General features: G+C 35.7%; 1 protein-coding gene across 7 annotated transcripts in view; it reads right to left on the bottom strand.

The window, feature by feature from the left end:
* The window catches only part of CD47 (CD47 molecule), a 48969-nt gene that overhangs the window by 8215 nt on the left and 20847 nt on the right, over nucleotides 1–19907 (bottom strand). For 4 of the 7 annotated variants that reach the window (XM_027587338.2, XM_027587333.2, XM_027587335.2 and 1 more), the window contains exons 3-7: nucleotides 19144–19233; nucleotides 8011–8118; nucleotides 6743–6835; nucleotides 5615–5707; nucleotides 4723–4815 (exon numbers count right to left, since the gene is read on the bottom strand). In XM_027587338.2, the coding sequence (XP_027443139.1) occupies nucleotides 4723–4815; nucleotides 5615–5707; nucleotides 6743–6835; nucleotides 8011–8118; nucleotides 19144–19233 (477 nt within the window). Of the gene's footprint in view, nucleotides 1–2489; nucleotides 2537–4722; nucleotides 4816–5614; nucleotides 5708–6742; nucleotides 6836–8010; nucleotides 8119–19143; nucleotides 19234–19907 lie in introns of all 7 variants that reach the window. The other 3 variants (XR_003518649.2, XR_003518648.2, XR_003518647.2) reach the window with 1 other exon arrangement.

Genomic DNA, 19907 nt, shown 5'->3' with positions numbered 1-19907 from the left:
ACTGTGAGCAGACTCAGGCAAGCCCCAGGGACCGCTCTAGGGTTCTGTGCGCTCTACTTCCTGCCACTCCTCCTCCATGCCCACCCCTACAAAGCTTCCAAAGCCGATGGGCAATGGGAGTGAGACCCTACCCAAGGGCAGCCAACGTACACACTAGCCAGAATGTGACAGGCTCTCTCAAACAGAGACCACAGCGACGGACTAGCCTGAAAAGTTTCTCTCTCCCACTGGAGTGTGAGGAGGAGGAACAGAAAGAGACCAGAAAGTTGGTGATGGAAAGGAATGTGACACGGAGACAGCAAGCCAGGAGAGAAGCTCAAGGCTTAAAGACAAAGGTAAGAGAAACTATCAGTGAGATGACAAATATAAAATACAAGATAAGGCCATAAAGAGGAGGATAAGCTTGTAGGGAAAGAACCAGAGAAGAACTCAATAGTATAACTGGCAGATGGGCATTGACAAACTCCTATTAGAGGGCAACATGGTGGCTCAGTTCTTAGAAATGCATCAGATACTTCCAATTCCTAAACTGCTTACTGTTCCAGTCCCTATGAGGCCTGGTTGTGTCCCAGCTCTCAGGAGATTCCCTTCTCTGTTAGTATCATGTGTGGCTTTAAAGTAAAGCTCCCTTGCTAGAGGCACTTGGGGAGTGATATAGTCCTGGCAGCCAAACAAGGAAACCACTTTTTTAAAGTAGTATGGAGTGGGGTGCCTTGCTGGCTCAGCCAGTAGAGAGTGTGACTCTTGATCTTAGTGTTGTGAGTTCGAGCCTCATGATGGGTGTAGAGATTACTTAAAAAACAGATAAAAATCTTAAAAAAAAAAATAGTAGTATGGAGTGAAATGGGTTGGGAATATGGGTGAGTCACACTTAGCAGCCTCCCAAAGAAGCCAAGCAGAATTACAGAACTTCGTTAGGGATCATCATGGTAGTTACATGTATATACAACTTACTTCAACTAAACCATGCCCTCTGTGTTCTATCAAGGAAAAGAAAACAGCTGTGAAAATTTCTGACTGGTGGTGTGAAGGGTCAGAGGTAATATTTTAGACCTACATTTTTGAGATCATAAATTTATTAGAATTATTATTAAGAACTTCCAAGTAACTCCTTTTCTGTTCTAGTAATGTATAAAGAATAGTTTCTGAGTTCCAATTCTCAGGTCCAAGGAACATCACATTTTGGCTAGACCATTCTGAAAAAGAGCTCTATAAAGAACACTGATTCAGAGGGATAAAAGTCAGCTGTGCTCCCTCTAATAGTATAAAACCCAAAAATGCAGAAGTTAATTTCACTTGAGCTAATCTTCTTCCAGAGGCATATGATCATCGTGACAAAATTACTATGGTTTATCTGTTACTATAATGGACCTAAGGCACTGACAGCTACACATATGTATGTAGTTAAACATATATATACAAATATATATGTTAACTATATAGTTTATATATATTTATAAATATATAACACACCTTATATAATATATATTTATATATTAACTATAAATATACTTACTATATATAAAATTATTATATATAAAATATATTTATTTTGTTTATTTTTTAAACCACAAGCCTTAAGGGTTCCATATAAGCTCCCTTGCAAGGTTTCTTCTTGATTTATTCTTCTCTCCCTGAAACATGTGACCACACAGTATAAATGTATTTCTAGGTTTTAAATTTTCAGGAATAATTTTCCTACTGATATCAGACTCACCTCTCCTTAACAATGGGCTATAAAATATCACTGTATTATATATATATATATATTCCATGTCATTCTAAAACAACTAGGATGTTGTGATAAATATGGTTTCTGTGTACCAGTAGGTTGATTTGTAACAAAACACGTTTATATGCACTTATACTGAACTAAGTGGTAATGACTTTAACAAAAAATGAACAAGTACTGACTCTTATAAAATATAATGGATATTTAATGCCGCATACAAACAACAAGCCTAACTCTAGTGAGTTTAGTTAGTTCTATTTAATTTTCTGTATGATCTCACATTGTTATTGTTTCTAGCCCCAATTTCATTTTGCAAAACTTAAATGCTTCCAGTAAAAAAATGAAATCCAACACGGTTTAAAAAGATCATAGGAAATGAAATTTAAAAATCTTACTTCTAGAGTAACAATTAAGGCTACAAATTTAAGCCTGGAAATAAAAACAACAAAAGTTAAAATTCTCATAGGGCCATTAACTTACTCTTAAAGAGTTAGCTTGGATTTTAACGACAAAAACAACAACAAACTGAGGATTTTATTGCATTTTAGTCAAGACACATTCATTAAGCTTTTCCAAAACAGAGCATCAGCAATGAGTAAGATTTATTTTGGAAACATTTACAATTTTTACCTCCTGATAAATGTTAAAATTTGCAACCTTAATGTTACGTATACTCACATTTACACATTATTATTTTAAGAAAAACACATCAATTTTCCTATTCTACCACATTATCTAAAGAGCAACTTTCCTGTACCTTTTCTCTTCTTGCCCTTCAACTGACCGAAGGTGTGCCTCTGAATTCTGGCATCAGACAAGGTTTGGAAAGTTAATTTAGAATGTTCTCAAAATGTCAATAAAATTGGACTAAATTCTTAACTTACACGTGACATATTTATATGCTAAACTATGATAAAGAAAAAATAATTTGGGGAACTTTTCAAGATTTCACTTTCAGTTTGACTTTTAAGGTGAAAAAGTATGTGTGTGGTTTCACAAGCTTCTTTGGGATGTAAACGATGGAGAAGGGAGAGAGCAGGGCCCAGGAGGTGGCAGTTAGCTGATGCCTATTTCCACCTGAGTCAGCATTACAGACCTGTTGGCAACTCTACTGAGCATCATTCTTTAGACATGGAAGGCTTGGGGGAGCATGGGAATAAAAGGGAGGACGATCTAGATAATGAGGAATAAAAAGAACAAAGAGCTTACTATCAGTCAAAGACACATAATACTGCATCATGTTGCAGGTCACATACTGTTCTCAAGCATTCATAAGAAGCAACATACCAGCAGTGTCATCTTCAAGAACCATACAAATGGTGATTCGAATACTCAACAAAAATAGAATATGTACCAATATTCATAATGTGATGCTTCTGACAGCTACTAAATGAACACCATTCTGCTGAGAAGTCTTCATTGTGTTTTATGGACTTACGAGTCACAAACTAAGAAAATTTCATTGAGGAAACGACTCTGACTTAAGAACACATGAACCAAAGATAGGGAGATTTTAGTTAAGTATTTTAATTGTTTATCTAATAAGCATTACCAGAGACAAAGAATATATAACAAAATTGAACTCATTCATCAGTCAGCAAAAACTGAAGTTCAGAAACAAAGGTAAAATTTCTTTGAGAGTATTATGTCATATGTAAAATTATTTTACTATAAAAATTCAAGGTTTATATTAATTTTTGGAAACACAGTAAAGTTCCCCTAAAGCAGAAACACTGATTTTTTTACTCCATTATTTGGCAACTTTTGATTATTTTGACAAATGCTTAAGAGTTTGCTTTGCTTTACTTCTTAAATAAAAAACAAATTTTTTTAAAGGGATACCAATGCAAACCAATTACCAGGGAACATTTTTAGCTTAAATAAGACAACATACTAGCTAAAAGCACATGCCTATATATATAAAAAATAAGAATATAGAAATCTGTTATTTGAAAATTGGCAGATTAAATATGAAGTTCAGAAATAATTAGCGAACTCCCCACTTACTAACAATTGATTTTAAAAGTAGTAAAAACAACATGGATGGATCTAGGGGGTATAATGCTAAGTGAAGTCAGTCTGAGAAAGATGAATACCATATGATTTCACTCATAGGCAGAATTTAAGAAACAAAACAAACAAAGGAAAAAAGAGACAAACAAAAAATAAGATTCTTAAATATAGAGAACAAACTGGTGGTTGCCAGAGGGGAGGTGGGGGGGATGGGTAAAACAGGTGATGGGGATGAAAGTTAAAGAGTACACTCATCATGATGAGCACTGAGTAATGTATAGAACTGTTGAATCACTATATTGTACACCTGAAACTAACATAACACTGTATGTTAATTATACTGGATTTTAAAAACAAATAAACTTTTAAAAAGGTAGTAAGGCCTTAAATTTTAAAACTCCATGTTTTTATATTAGTTTTAACTAAAAATATTTTAAAGTCAAGTAAAGTCAGAGGACACTGTTCTTTAACAAAAGTGACAGATTTTGAATTTCAACATGTCTACTTTGGGGTGTCAAGGTCTACAAACAGTCTGCAAGAACAGGAAGTAACAAATAGGGTCTCTGTAAAAGAGTTAGCTCTCACAGAACCAATTAAAATCCTTTCCTATTAAAATGAATTTTAATGGGCCAATTAAAAATCCTTTCCTATTAAAATGAATCCTCAACGTTCTCTCCTTTTAGGTGGTATAAAAAAGTCTATACATTCTAAAACAAAGCCATTTTCTTTTAAACTAGTCTATAATCTAAACTTTTCATTAATTCATATTACTTCTACTCTTCTTTCATCACCCCCAAATCATTCCAATTTTATTACTTTATTATTTAAAAAATATAGCTGCATTCACGGTATTTTCTCATTTCTGGAAACACTGATAAATTTCTTTAGTCATAAATTATTAGAGCCAATCAAAGGAATTTTCCAAATTATATATTTGAAGTTCTTGGCATAGGCTAACAAAAATAAGATCGACTTACCAACAAGTTTCATATAAACTAATCCAAGTAATTCTGCTAGAGCTATAATACCCAAACCTGAAATCAGAAGAGGGCCATGCACTGGGGTGCACTCTGTAAAAACAAGTGAAATTTTATGTTAGAAATCTACATGAAATAAGTGAACTTTTTAAAAGACCCAACAGTAATACATCAAGTTTTAAGGACAGTAATTCTTTTTCTAATTACTAAAAACAAAAATTATCTCTATATATTCAACATTATTCACTCAGCCAGTGAAAAGGACTCCAAATTATTAAAAGAAAATGTTTGCATAACATGTACCTTATCACATCAAGATTAATGTAAAACAGTGCATAAAGCCTAATGTTCCAACCAATTGGAGCCTGGTTATTTAAAAAAATTCTCCCGTAAATGTAGGCGTAGCAGTTTGGCTGCTAGGATAATCAGCCCACAGGCCATATACAGCCAATATTCTCATGGCAATACGGAAAACACTATTCTCAGTGGGGGAAAAAAAATGAAAGTTAAAAAAAGAAAAGCTCACAAAGCTCTATAACATCCAATGCTGGCAAAGATGTGGAGCAACAGGAACTCTCATTCACTGCTGGTGGGAATGCAAAATGGCACAGCCACTTTGGAAGACAGTTTGGCAATTTGTTACAAAACTAAATATATTCTTAACAATCCATCAATCACACTCCTTGGTATTTACTTAAATGAAGCTGAAAACGTAGGTCCACACAAAAACATGCACATGATGTTTATAGTAGCTTTATTCTTATTCATCAAAAACTGAAAGTGGCCAGGATGTCCTTCAGTAGGTGAGTGGATAAAGAAGAGAAAGAAGAGCGCTGTCCACGAGAAATTCCTAGTAAGACAAATTGGGACTAGAGAAGAACATGGCCCTTACCTGAGACACAGAGGCTTAGTCCAACCACAGAAAGCACATAGCCCAGTACCTGAAGGATTAATATGGCAATGGTGAAAGGAGAAATCCAACCACCTAGAGGAAGAAAGAGTGGGTTGAGAGCACTTAAGAAGCAATCACACCTCCTTGTAATCTGTGCAACCAAAAATAACATCCAGTGACCAAAGACTGACTCTGGATTTCCTTGTCAGATGGTAGCTTCTTTCCCAATGACCTAAACTTCGCTTTTTCACACAAGTAGTTAGTTCCAGATTCATACATTCAGCAGTCTTTTTTTTTTTTTTCCCCCCAGTGAGCTCAGCTGGACTGGTGCTTTTTACCCAAAAACTTAGAACAGTGCTGCTTTTACCACACTTGTGCATTTTACAGTATGAATGGCTATTATGCATGACTTTGCCACATGCACATAAAATTGCTATGGTGGAGACAACCATTATGCAAACACGCCCTTGTAAACATCACAACCCTCTGTCTTGAGTGTCTAGATCTGTGATTTTATAACAAATTAATAACTTTTAATCAAGCCAGGGATAAGCTCTAAGACCAAAACTTAAATGTACAAATAGAAAAAAACAGACTGTAATAATGATAATAATGACAAAAATATGTTAGTGACTGACTCCAAAAAAGCAGTGAAGATTATATCAACTATAGGTTGGATATCTGTATCATCTTTTAAAACTACAATGTTAAGATTTGCCAATAACTAAAAAAGATATATAATTCCACTATTTTTAATTGATAACCCTATTTTGTAGAACCTTTTTTAAGAGAGTCTTAGCAAAAAAGAAAAAATATGTTTAATATCTACTTATAACTTGAAAAAACTGTAATAAAAACATGAAAATAACATAATTTGAAAAATCCACTGCCTAGCATCAAAGATATATGAAAATTACTTTTTAGAAAATAACAGAATGCCTTGAAAACCTAAGCTAACCTTAAATTTAATCCATACAGGGAAAATGTCACAAAGAATAGCTTGGAAAATCTTTTAATAAGCCAACTTTTATTGAGTTGTAAAAAAAAAAATACAAGAAATATGTTAACCAAAAATGTTGTTCTTGAAATGAAAAAGGCAGACAAAATCATGTTATAACAAATACTCACCTATTACAAACATACAGTACTGAAGTAATATTAGTATCACAGTAGGAATTACAATTAAACCAAGTCCGCAAGAATTCTTTGTTGAATATTCACCTGTTAATAAAAATAATATTTAAAATATTATCCTACATACTTCCTACTCTATAGGAAGTTAAAGTACTTAAACTTACTAAATGTATCAGTCTCAATACTCCTCTTACAAACTAAAAAGGCTTAAAAATATATTTCTCCCAGAACTTCACATAAAATGACTATTTTCAGATTAAGACCAAACTTATGACATGTAAACGCCACCACCTAAGTCTCAGCATGTCAAAACCTTAAACTGGCTTTGCCTCTTCAACTACCTTACAGAATTCCAGGGAGAAGCTCTTGAGTCACCTCTTGCCATTCCCTTCACTGGCTATGTTCAATCTGTCCCAAAGTCAAAACAGTTGTTCTCGCAAGTAATCTTCTGAATTCATCTCCTTCCTCCCTGTGTTCTAACTCCAGAGGCAAAAAGAGCTGCCAAATTTATGTTCCTAAACATTATATCTATACTGTATTCAGCTCAAAAACAACAATGGCTCTCTCCAGTCCACACTGTGGGTCCCAGGCTACCTTTGCTGTCTTTCCATGGGCCGTATACCCTTTCTTTCCACCCCCATTCCCATCCTCCGAACACAAGTGGTTTCAGACAGACTTCCCACATTCATTCCCACTTCCATGTCTTGGCAAATAAAGTTTGCCTCTGCAGTGGGTTGAATGATGGCCCTAAAGATATGCCCACCTCCAAATCCTTGGAATCCGTGAATATTAACTTCTGTGGCAAGAGTATTATGTTATATAGCAAAGGATGATTAAGTTAAGGATCCTGAAAGGAAGAGTTTATCCTGGATTATCTAGGTATCCAGGTGGGCCCTAAATGCAATGACAAGTGTCTTTGTAAGACAGAGGCAGAGGGAGATTTGACAAAGACACCATGGAGGCAGAAACTGGAATTATGGTGCCACAAGCCAAGGAGCTACAGACTGCCAGCAAATACCAGAAGCTACAAGAGACAAAGAATGGATTCTCCCCTAGAGCCTCAGGGGGGATTACGGGACTCATGACATCTTTATCTCAGATTTATGTACTCCAGAACTGTGAGAAAATTTCTACTGTTTTAGGACACCCACTTTGCGGGTATGTGTTACAGCAGCCCTAGGAAACTAACACCTGCCCCGCCCCACCCCACCAGCCCCTCATCTCCATCAATCCTATCTCCCTCATATAACAGTGTTTCTTACCTGGGACAAAAAGAATGGCTCCAACAATGACAACTATAGTGAGCACTAGTCCACCAACAAATAAAAGAATGGTTTTCTCCTTCACAAGACTGGATTTATATTTAATTGCTTAAAAAGAAAACAAAGAATTACATGAACCCAATCACAAGAAGTAAAGCCACTTCTGTAACTTATAAAGTGCAAGGACAAACTGATAACTTACTGTAATTGAATCATCTTTGAGGAACACCTCCTTCATATCATGTCAAGCCACCTCAAATCTTTTTGATATTAAGTCAATGTCTAAATGTTGTCATGGTAGTATACATATGGATACTGAATTTGAAGGTGACACTTTATTCTCCCACGCTTTAAGGAATGAAGTTATATATATCAGGCTTTCTCAATTAAGGTATTATTAACATTTTGGACCAGATAACTCCTTGGGTGCGGGGGCAGGGGGCTGTTCTGTGCACTATATGTTGTTTAGTAGTATCCCTGGCTTCTACTCACTATATGCTGTTAACAGCCCCCCCAGCGGTGCCAATCAAAAATGTCTCCAGACATTGTTAAATGTTCCCTGAGGAGGAAAACCGCCTGAGGTTTACAACTGATATACATAACACTGATGAGAAATAACTGGCTATTTTAGTAATATTGAGAAAAAGAGAACTTTATTCCATCTTATATAAAATTAGGAAAGCATATGAAATTTGAGATAATTTTGTTTTGAAAAAGCAGAGTAAACACTGGACAAATCATACCCTCTTGATATCCTGATGGTAAAAAATGCTTAAATTGTTCAATTAAAATAATTTCTTGAAAATAAACCATAAATACTCAATAGCACTCATCATACATGTTACTAGTTTTGATGCCAGCTCTACTGTCAAGTATCTAATACCTTCCCTGAAAGAATATAATAGATAAACTTAAAAATATTATAGTTGCCCCTTAAACAACACAGGGGTTAGGAGCACTGACCTCTCTCACCCTGTGCAGCCAAATCTGAGTATAACTTGACTCCCCCAAAACTTCCCTACTAATAGCTACTACTGACCATAAGCCTTACCAATAACATAAAGTCAAGTAACACATATTTTGTATGTTTTATGTATTATATACTGTATTCTCATAATAAAGTAAGCCAGAGAGAGGAAAATGTTAAGAAAATCATAAAGAAGGGAAAACACATTTATAGTATGTATTGAACCATAAAAAAAATCCACATATAAGCAGACCCACCGAGTTCAAACCCATATTGTTCAAGGGTTAACTGTATTTCTTTTCCTATATATTCACCTTTTGGGTTTTGTTTTGGTTAATATTAAAATTAATTTTTCACCAAGAAAGTTGATAAAAGTAACCTAAAAGCAGACTGATACTGACTGAAATTCTGCTGTTTCATACACACGATATTTTCCACACCATTAATCAATCAGTGTCCTCAGGGAAAGATTTTTAAATGTGTTTAGCATTTAACTTGCCTCCGTTAAAATGACAAACAGGTCAAATACACTAAAAAGAATAAATAAACCCCTAAATGACCATAACAAAATCTACATATAAGTTATTAAAACCTAGGGTTCCATTATAATCTATAGTTAAGATCTTAAGGTATGATGCAGGCACCTGAAGATTTTTTTTACAACTCTACCTATTTTAGGTTGCAATCATCCTTTAGATTGTAACCTCAACTTTATTCTCTTTAGGGGGAGATGGAGGGCTAAGTAATAATCCATCCTGAAGCTGAATAACCGAATCCACATTCATCAGAAAAGAGTGAGAATCAATCTGGCAAGTTCCCCAAGCTTTCATTTGATCCATCCAGCCTTGAAACTTATATGACTATGACTCAGTCATGTTCCTGACTTATTATAAGGGACAGATTTTCACATCTTTCCTATTCTCCAAGTTCAAACACTGTCTAGGATGAAATTCCAAGTATAGGTCACAAAAGGCACAAATACGGTTAAAAAAAAAACAACTTTGTCTAGACATATGTCAGGTTTTCCATTTAGACCTATGCATACCGTTATCTAAATAGAATTTGAAAGTTCTGCAAAGGGCTTATAAAATAGAAACTGTGTTTCAAATGTACTTCACAATCAAACATTTATGAGACTCTTCCAGGTTTAAAACACACAGAAGAGCTACTAAGATCAAGTGGCAAGAATTCACCTTAAAGTACAGATGTTCATGCAAAAAGGCAGACATATCATTCTTAACAAAAATCAGAGTGTGAACTTCATATAAAATTCCACCTTTTCAGACTTAGAAGAGCTCTAGGAGAAAAATAATGCCAACGACAGTCACAAAAATAAACCATCAGCAAATGCTACTATTGAGAGTGTTTTACCACAGAATGGCCTTTTCAAACCTTGGCATATAAATACACTCCATGTTGGAGGTAACTGTTGTTCCTGTTAATTGGTTCAACTGCTACTTCTTCTCAAGGCTACCTTCCTCTTCCTTAAATTAAGCAGCTATTTCTACCAAATATATTAGTGGGGTCTAACTTATGCAACCATAGGCAATGAAAGAGTATCTCCAAGTTTTCTTTAGTGAACCTTTAAGAAGTTTCTTCTGATTCATTTTCTTGCTTACGATGTAGGTCCCACACTAAGTGTGGAGAAAATATCTTGTTGCTAACACAGCTGCCAATTTTTTCAGTATAGCTAAAGGGTCAGGAATCTGATATAGACGCCAGAGAACTCAATAATCTCAAGGATCTGTTATTGGTGATTCTTTCTAGTCCTTTATTAAGTAGACTTACTCTTATTTATCAAACCTATCAAAACTTTAAATGTAACAAAATAAATTCAAGTAATTTCCTAAACACTTAGCATTAAGATAAAGATAATGTAACACCTTAACTGCAGGCTCTTATCAAACTCCCCTGCTGTTTGGCAAGACAATCTACATACGCTTTGGGGTGCCTGGATGCCTCAGTTGGTTAAGCGTCGACTCCTGATTTCGGATCAGGTCATGATCTCAGGGTAGTGAGATCAAGCCTGGCGTTGGGCTCCATGCTCAGTGTGGAGTCTGCTTAAGATTCTCTCCCTCTCCTTCTGCCTCCACCCCCTGCTCATGCGCACTCACTCTAAAAAGAATTTTTAAATAAACAAATAATAAAAATAAATAAAAATCAGCATGCTTTAAAGGATTTTCCTCAGCAAAAAAAAGAAAGAAAAATTATCTTCAGTCAAAAGTACTGAAATCAATATGCAAATAAAGTATGAGCAATAACACTATTTATACTTTTTTAAGACTTCATTTTTTTAGTGTAGTTTTAGTTTTATGACAAAACTGAGAGAGGTACAGAGAATTCCGTTATATCCCCTATCCCCACACATACATAGCTTTCCCCATTATTACCATCACTCACCAAAACAGTACATTTTCTACCAAGGATGAGCCTACACTGACACATCATAATCATCCAAAATCCCTAGTTTACCTTAGGGTTCACCCTTCATGTTGTATGCTTTGGATAAATGTATGACGCTCATCCATCATTATGATACCATAGAGTGTATTTTCACTGCCCTAAAAATCCTCTGTGCTCTGCCTGTTCATCTCTCCTCCACCCTTACCTCTGACAATCACTGATATTTTTTTGTCCCCACAGGTCTGCCTTCTCCAGAATGTCATATAGTTGGAATCATACAGTATGTAGCCCTTTCAGATTGACTTCTTTTAATATGTATTTAAGTCTCCTCCATGCCTTTTCATGGCTTGACAGTTCATTTATTTTTATTGCTGAATAATAGTCCATTGCATGGATGTACCACAATTTATCCATTCACCTACTGTAGAACAGTAAAGCTGCTATAAATATCTGTGTGCAGGTTTCTGTATGGACATAAGTTTTCAACTCCATTTGGATAAATACCAAGGAGCACAATGCCAGGTCATATGGAAAGAATGTATTTAGTTTTGTAAGAAATTGCCAAACTGTCTTCCAAAGTAGCTGTACCATTTTGCATTCCCACCAGCAATGTATGAGAGTTCCTGTGGCTCTACATCCTCATCAGCATTTGGTGTTGTATGTATATTTTTAACACAAACTTATAACCCTAATGCTGCCACAAAGGAATACCATATAGATGGGAAACTATCACATTTTTGACAATAAATTAGAAATTCTAAAATTTTCCCCTTTTACACCTTCTATAAAATAATTAAATATAGCAAGCTACTTCTCAGAAATGAGCTAGGTTGATTAATTCATTTGTTTTAGAAATATTTACTATGCACCTACAATGTAGCAGGCCCTTTTATTAGCCCAAATCACACAAATCAAGTACAGGTAGAAGTTTATGCAACAATAATTGATTATGCACCTACTATGTGATAATCACTACTCTAAATGCTGGCATTGAACAAAATAGCCAAATCCAAATACTCCTGCCTCAAGGCCCTTATATTCATATGTGTGTGTGTGTGTGTGTGTATGTGTGTGTTGGGAAGGAGCAGGAGTAAGGATGGAATGTTACTCCCTGATCTTCTTTCCCAATTCAATAAATAAAAGGTAGGGGTCTAATTTAGCCTAAAAAAGCCCCTTCATGTATTTAATCTTCAAATTCATGTGAATAAAACATGACATGTCCCTCTAGCCACCTGAAGAAACAGCTAATGTTATAGATACTCCGTTTAGGTTTTGTCTCCTTGTAACTGATATAAAGGACATACAAGACAAAATGTAGGTTGTAGTTGATAAATTTCTAGTGAAATTACTAGATCAACCTGGAGATCAAATAAAATCTACCACCTTAGTTTCCATGATACTCCCAGGATGGGATTCAATATGCCCATATAGGTCTACACAGACCTCAGTCTATCCAACCAACAAAACCCAAAAATCTATGAATTCAATATCTGCTTAAAGACATGACATTTAGATGATCCCTTACTGACTGATTAGTGAGTTGGTGGTCAGATAAGAAGGCTAACCAGTGAAGGGTAATGCATACTAGATTAAGAATAAATCATAAAGGGAGATGTGTTTGATTTCATTATTATAAAGTGCGATTTTCTGACAACTCTAGGAGAGTAGCTGTAGGATCTCTTTGGTATCTGTTAAGTTGCTAATCAACATTGTCTTTGAATCAGGATAAAGCACATCTGATCACTTTTAAAGTGAAAGCACAATTTCAAAATTTTTAATTTAAATTTAATTTTAAATTTTAAATTAAATTTAAACTAAATTTAAATTACTGTTTTATGAATATTTAACATACTCATTAAAAAAAAAACACTGAAGGCTTTGTAAATCTGGTGCTGGAGAAAAAGGAACATTAATGCCAATTATAAACCGATTACTTGCCAAGAGGCAAGTAAAAGACTCTTACAATAAACTCCATACACTATCCAACTGGCTTTGATGAAACGACTTTGTAAACATGAATACTGACACATGCCTGGTCTATAGGACCCAGAAATAAAAAAGCCCAGGCGCTATGCAGTAAGTACTCTGAATGCAGAAGATTAAAGAAGATGATGTCCAACATGCTAACTTCCTTTTCTTGGTTCCAAATGTTCCCTGGTCTTGTGGATGGTGCCATAACTTCAGAATGTATGCAGGAAGTTGGGACGCTTGCATTTGGAAAGTGTCGAAGGAATAACAACTGCATTTCTACAAGCGTACACCGCTGAACTCTAGTTTTGTTCAGTTCCTCCTACAGTAACACCAGGGCATAAAAACATTCTTAATAACAGAACTGTGATAATTATGTGGCAAGGACCAAGGGAAAGCACTGGCAGTTCAAGATTACTGAACAGAATTCAGAGTAAACTTAATAACAAAGTCCTATTAATAGAATCCATCAACCAGGTCACAGAATGATTCTTTGTAATATTACTTATTGTGATGGTATTTTTACCTTCCTGGGTAGAACTTTCCTAGTGCAGGTTAGTATATGTCCTCATTTCTTCAGAATGATTTTTCTAATCTACAAAGAAATTCCCTGTCCCATTACATTCTTTTTATGTGTGCTCATGGTCTAATTACTTTCAGTATTTATACAGTAGTCCTAAAAATTGGATTCAAGGACTTACTAGGATTTCAAAGCTGTTGTGAGGACTTTTTTCCTTGAATTTCCTAACAATGATTTCCACATGAACATAAAACCAAATGCCTCTGAGCAATAACCAAAATCTTTGTGGAATAACCTTGAGAAAGGATTAGAAAAGTTAGAAAACGACATGAAGGATGCCTAGAATGCATGAATTTGAAATAAATGACAGCAGTCCTTGCTTGGTCCACTTCCAATATTCGTGAATTTCAGTTACCATGGTTTAGTTAAATAACACAAATGCCCCCAAATTACAGTACAAATTTCAGCTACCACAATACCACAACATATTAACTAAGTACTTGGATGAAGTGCAAACTTCACTGCTATCTCTTTACTCCACAAATCACCCTGTTAATATCAGGTGTGTATCAGGGTCAGTGACCAATCATGTCACTTCTTTCAAAGACCGTTGGTGACTACTCACTGAACACCTGTTACTCAGTTCATGCACAGACAGCAGAGCATGTGTGTTGTGTAACTTCCTTGTCTCCCAGTAATAAATCAATGTGATATTTTACGATGGATTATCAAAGGAGGAAGTAGGGCAGCAAAAATGAAAGAATAAAGAAATATAAAGTAATAATGTTGGAAGTGAGATTCAAATAAAATGTAAATGACATCACAAAATAACTGACTGTGGGAATGTCAACACTACTGCCATTCAAGAAACTCTAGATATACAGTCAGAGAAACTCAGTAAAAGTGAACTTATTCGCATAAATCAGGACAGTGAGTAGGTTGTGACAAAAGGAATGCAGATGTCCCAGAAGTGGTGACTCTGGCAAAAAACTCCACATAAAAGAAATTCTTGGAGATATTGTATAACACTATAAATGCAAAGGATAAAATGTTGGAAGCTGATCCAAACCTTAAAAGGAGTATGACAATTCACTGAGGCATAAAAAAAGATGCTTGCTCTGTATTCAAAGTTATATAACAAGAAGGAGGCAAGCACCGTTCAAACTACTCTTGATGGAACACTTCAATTCTCAGTGTTTCTAATGTTTCAATTTACCATGTACTAAATAGTTTTACTTTTCCCCATTTCCTAATAGTGTTATTACTGACAGTAAGAGGGTTTTTAATGTTTTGACAAAAATTTTAAAGGTCATGGAGCAACAGTAATTTTTTTGCATTTATTTTAGATTGCTTTGCAGAGTTTCAGCTCATTTGGTCATGTTTATGGTCTCACAGCTTTGTGTAAAGACAAGTTCAAAGGAAGGAAAAGTAAAATAGATATGCCTGACTCAAAGAATTTCAGAATGTTGTAGTCCCTGGTATGGAACTGAACCTTAACCCTATAGGAACTAGAGATCTTGGTGAGCAACACTTGAAATCATTTATCAAACATCTTAATGACAGAAATTACCTGGTATACTACACCAAAGACAAAGGAAGAATCTGGAAATCAGCCAGTAACTTAAGTATCATTGGCATGGGAAACTGTGAGTTGGTATAATTTTCAGAACAAAAAGCAAGTGCCCAAAATGTAATACTTCTGGAGATCTGTGACTTTGGTTAAGACTCAGTGTTTGATTCTAGTTATCTTTGAGCTGTTTGCTAAGCATTAAGATTCTGCTTAAAAGTTTGTAAGTTAAAGATAAAGGCAAAGATGTTTAGGAACATTTCCCTGTAAGAAACCTTTGTCTTCAAAACATGGTCTAGGGCTCACCAAGTCCTGGCTTGGCTTCAGGAGTTTAAAAGTCTTCTCAGGCTTCTTCCTCAGTAGGATCAGTGGCATCCTGAGATACAGTTCAAGATACATTTCTGGTAGAAAGTAACTCTTTCCCCTAAAAATGAAGGCACAACCTGTTCTTTACTACACGTTTAGCCTATGGAAAGTCCAAGTTGAATCTTGGACTACCAAAAGACTGACATACAGAACTAGAAAAGCCACTGTGGAAAACCTCCTGTGATCAAATACAGACCATAAACGGTAACCTGAAACAGTTAAGGACAACTAGAAATCCAGAAAGTGAAAGTCATGGGTCTGAGTTACTATTAATAACTCAGGGACTATATGATAACCACACTCTAAAAAATACATAACCAAATGGCAAGTGGAAAACAGTGGGGCTCTCCTGTTTGGTGAACCCCCAGGCCATAAACAGGAGGCCTTTTTTTTTTTTTAAAGGTTTTATTTATTTATTTGGCAGAGAGAGAGAGAACAAGTAGGCAGAGAGGCAGGCAAAGGGAGAGGGAGAAGCAGGCTCCCCGCCGAGCAGGGAGCCCGATGCGGGGCTCGATCCCAGGACCCTGGGATTATGACCTGAGCCGAAGGCAGCCGCTTAACCGACTGAGCCACCCACAAGAAAGGGTACCCAAAAAAAGGTAGACTCAGATCCATGACTCGCCCAAAAATGGGACAGAAGGCACAGAACATGCACACTTACATGTTTCCTCAACTGAAAAGTGCATGCTACAAAGCCAGGAGCAACATGCATTTCATTTCCACATCTCAGGCCTCTACGCCCATGCCTAACAATCAGTAGGCACCCTGTCAATACATACTTGTTGAATAAATTAAAGTAGGTCTACATTCTGCTCTGTCAGTAAGTTTCATCTACTGAGTATGTGTAACCAGATACAGGTTAACTCTCCCTGAAAAAAAAAAAAAGTTCTCAAAATAAGTCCAAGACAGGGAGGTAGTACACTGTAGTGGTAAACAGCACTGGTTCAAATCCCAGTACCGCCAGAGAAGAACTGGGGGACTGTGGGCAAACTGCTTAACCTACCTGAGCCTCACGTTTTTATCTACAAAATAGGAACGAGAACGATGACACCTAACCCCACCGAGTTCCTGCGGGCTGGAAATGTGACTGCAGAGGTCAGTGCTTTTCAGCATCTACTGTACAGAGCAAGGGTTCCACAAATTTGTAGGTACTCTTATCATAAACACCTTTCAATGGGAGTCCAGACTGAGTGAATCAAGCATATAGGCCCTCATCCACATTCCCCCCAACATTTACTTGTTCTAAGGAGAGCCTAAAAAAAAATTGCCACCAAAATATTTTTTGTTTCATAAGCATGTTTTTTAAAATATGATCAGTGGAATAAATATAAAAAAGAGCATTCAACCTAATACAAACTGAAAATTAAAACAAGATTTTTTTTCACCCATCAAATTATTAGCAAAGATTTTAGAATTATGTCAGGATTATGAGGTAAAAAACAGATATCTTCATCTGTAGTAATTGATACAAAGTTTCAAGAAAACACTTTGGCAGTATGTATCAAGAGCCTTAAAATAGCTCTGCCATTTCCAGTCTTACATATCTTTAGCAGAATCATTTCCACAGTATCAAAAAAAATTGGAAACATCCTTAATATCCATCAAGATGAGAGTTAAGTAAATGAGAGCACAGACAGCTATAAAAAGATTTTGAAAACAAGGGGGGAAATCAGGGTATAAATATATCAGTTACATGAGGCCATTTATGGTTTTCTTTTTTTAAGAAACGTAACAAAAATGCACAGAAAAAAACTGAAAGGGAAGGAGGAAACCCACTAGAATACACCAATAATTTATTTCTAGGTTGGGAGGCTTCAGATTTTTGTTTTTGCTCTCTAATTTACTATTTTTTAAGTGAGAAAGCTTGTAAAGCTTATTTTGTGAAAATATGGCTGACAGAGAACAGACTGACTCCTCGTTCATTCAATAAAAATAATGTCACTAACGATAATGCCACGATCAGCAAACTTCAACCAATCCAAAGGCAACAAATCACACTACTGTGAAATAATTTCATTATCTTAAAAAAAGGCTATTCTCTCCCTCAGTCATATGACACAGGCTTAAGGCCTGAGTCTGCCAATAAAGATAAAGGCTTTCCCTAACATCAGGATAGACTGAATAGGTCTTGATGCTCTATCAGTCTTTTTTGTGATATAAAAGGCTTACCAAAATTCTAAGAAAATTTCCACAAGAAGTCTAGACACTTTTTTGAAAATAAAAGTTGTGAAATATCTTGACAGTTGTCACTGTCAGCCCTTTCTTCCCTTTCTTTGCTTTTAGACAAAAGTTGAGAACAGCTTTGAAATCACAAAGCATTTTCCAGAGTGCCGTACATGGAGAAGAGACCACAGAATATATAATCAGTCATCTCTCTTCCATTTTCATCACTTCAGATTTCTGGGTAAAAGTAAAATTCATGAAATATACAATAGGCCAATCCACTACAACATTTTACTAGCTTTCACTTTTTTAAAGGTTGCAGAGTGAAATCAATGAGATCAGCATTATTCACACCTTACCTTGTATAAATGCTAACTGGCCTTGAATGACTGACCATTTCATTGCACGATAGGGAGATGAGGAATAAATTTTACATGTTAGAAGTTTAAATGTTTTAGACTGTCACCTCAGAAGCTCACCAATTTAGTAAATTTCTTTTACCAAACTGGTAGGGAAATAAGGTTGAGTGTAAGTATCAACCAGAATATATATTACCTTTTTACCTAGTAGTGACAATTCCACATTGTTGATGCTAAATCTGAAATAGCATCAAGATTTACCCTGAGAAGTTTGGTCACGTGACTATTACAGCAAAACATGATCAAAACCCACAACTCATCCGTGGCTACTCCCTTAGAGGCTGCAGAATCATAGTAAGGATGATAAAATATGGTTCAAATGTGGCTTTTCCTAGGATGACCACATGTACACAGACAAGTGCAAACTAGGAAAATAAAGACAGGGCAGTCTTAATGCTCAAAAGTACAATATCCTACCCTAACACTAATGTAGGGGTGTGACCATCTGTTTGCCAAAATAATGTGTGTAAAGGCTCTGAAAACACTATACTCTGTATGAGTTTAAGGTATTGTTATTATTAGGATTCCCACTATTCATTCTTAGGAAGTTTTAAAAAAAAAAACCTTAGGAATTAAACGTGAACTGCAGCAAACTGTGGGGGAAAATACACACTTCAAGAATACTGAGACTGTATATTATTATTTATCACATTATCACACTTCTTAATACAACTCAGACAAAATATTTCACTAATATTACTTCCCAGAAATAACGTTTTCATCATTAAAACATAAATAAAAAATAGAAATAAATACTTACTCACAATACCAAACTGTCCCCAAGACAGAAGTACAGCCAAAATTGGGAAAATAACAATGAGGATATTTTCATTTGGAGAAAACCATGAAACTGGGAAGAAAACAAAAATCACAATTAATATTTACTCTAATCACATTAAGTCCTGCTATGAATGGTCAACAATATATTTTTATTGTGAAGATGGAAAATAAAAATAACTTATTAAAGCTGTGGCCTTAAAATAATTACAAATTACACAAACAGTTCACTTATACAGCAAATTTTATGAAACAAGAAGCCAGTTTAAGTGTTTTTTTTCCACATTTTCCCTAACCTATGATTTATGGAAGGAGACAATATGGCACAGGAGCTGAGAACAGGGCTCTGCAGCCACGAAGCCTGGCTTGAAACCTAACTCTACATTATAAGCTTTGTAAGTTTGGACAAAGTCTTAACACCTCTCTGTTCTTTAGTGATCTCAACTGTCAAACCAGTACAACATAGTACCTATGCCTCGAAGGACTATTGTGACTATTAACAAAGCTACTACGTGAAAAGGGCTTAAAATGGGGGCTCCTGGGTGGCTCAGGTGGTTAAGCGTCTGCCTTCTGCTCAGGTCGTGATCTCAGGGTCCTGGGATCGAGTCCCACATCAGCCTCCCTGCTCAGCGGGGAGTCTGCTTCTCCCTCTCCCTCTCCCCTCCCCCCATCTGTGCTTTCCCCCTCCTCTCTCTCTCAAGTAAATAAATAAAATCTTAAAAAAAAAAAAGAAAAAAGAAAACGGCT

This window comes from Zalophus californianus, chromosome 1 (assembly GCF_009762305.2).
Source record: "Zalophus californianus isolate mZalCal1 chromosome 1, mZalCal1.pri.v2, whole genome shotgun sequence".
Lineage (NCBI taxonomy): Eukaryota > Metazoa > Chordata > Mammalia > Carnivora > Otariidae > Zalophus > Zalophus californianus.
This window is presented reverse-complemented; position numbering and strand designations above follow the sequence as displayed.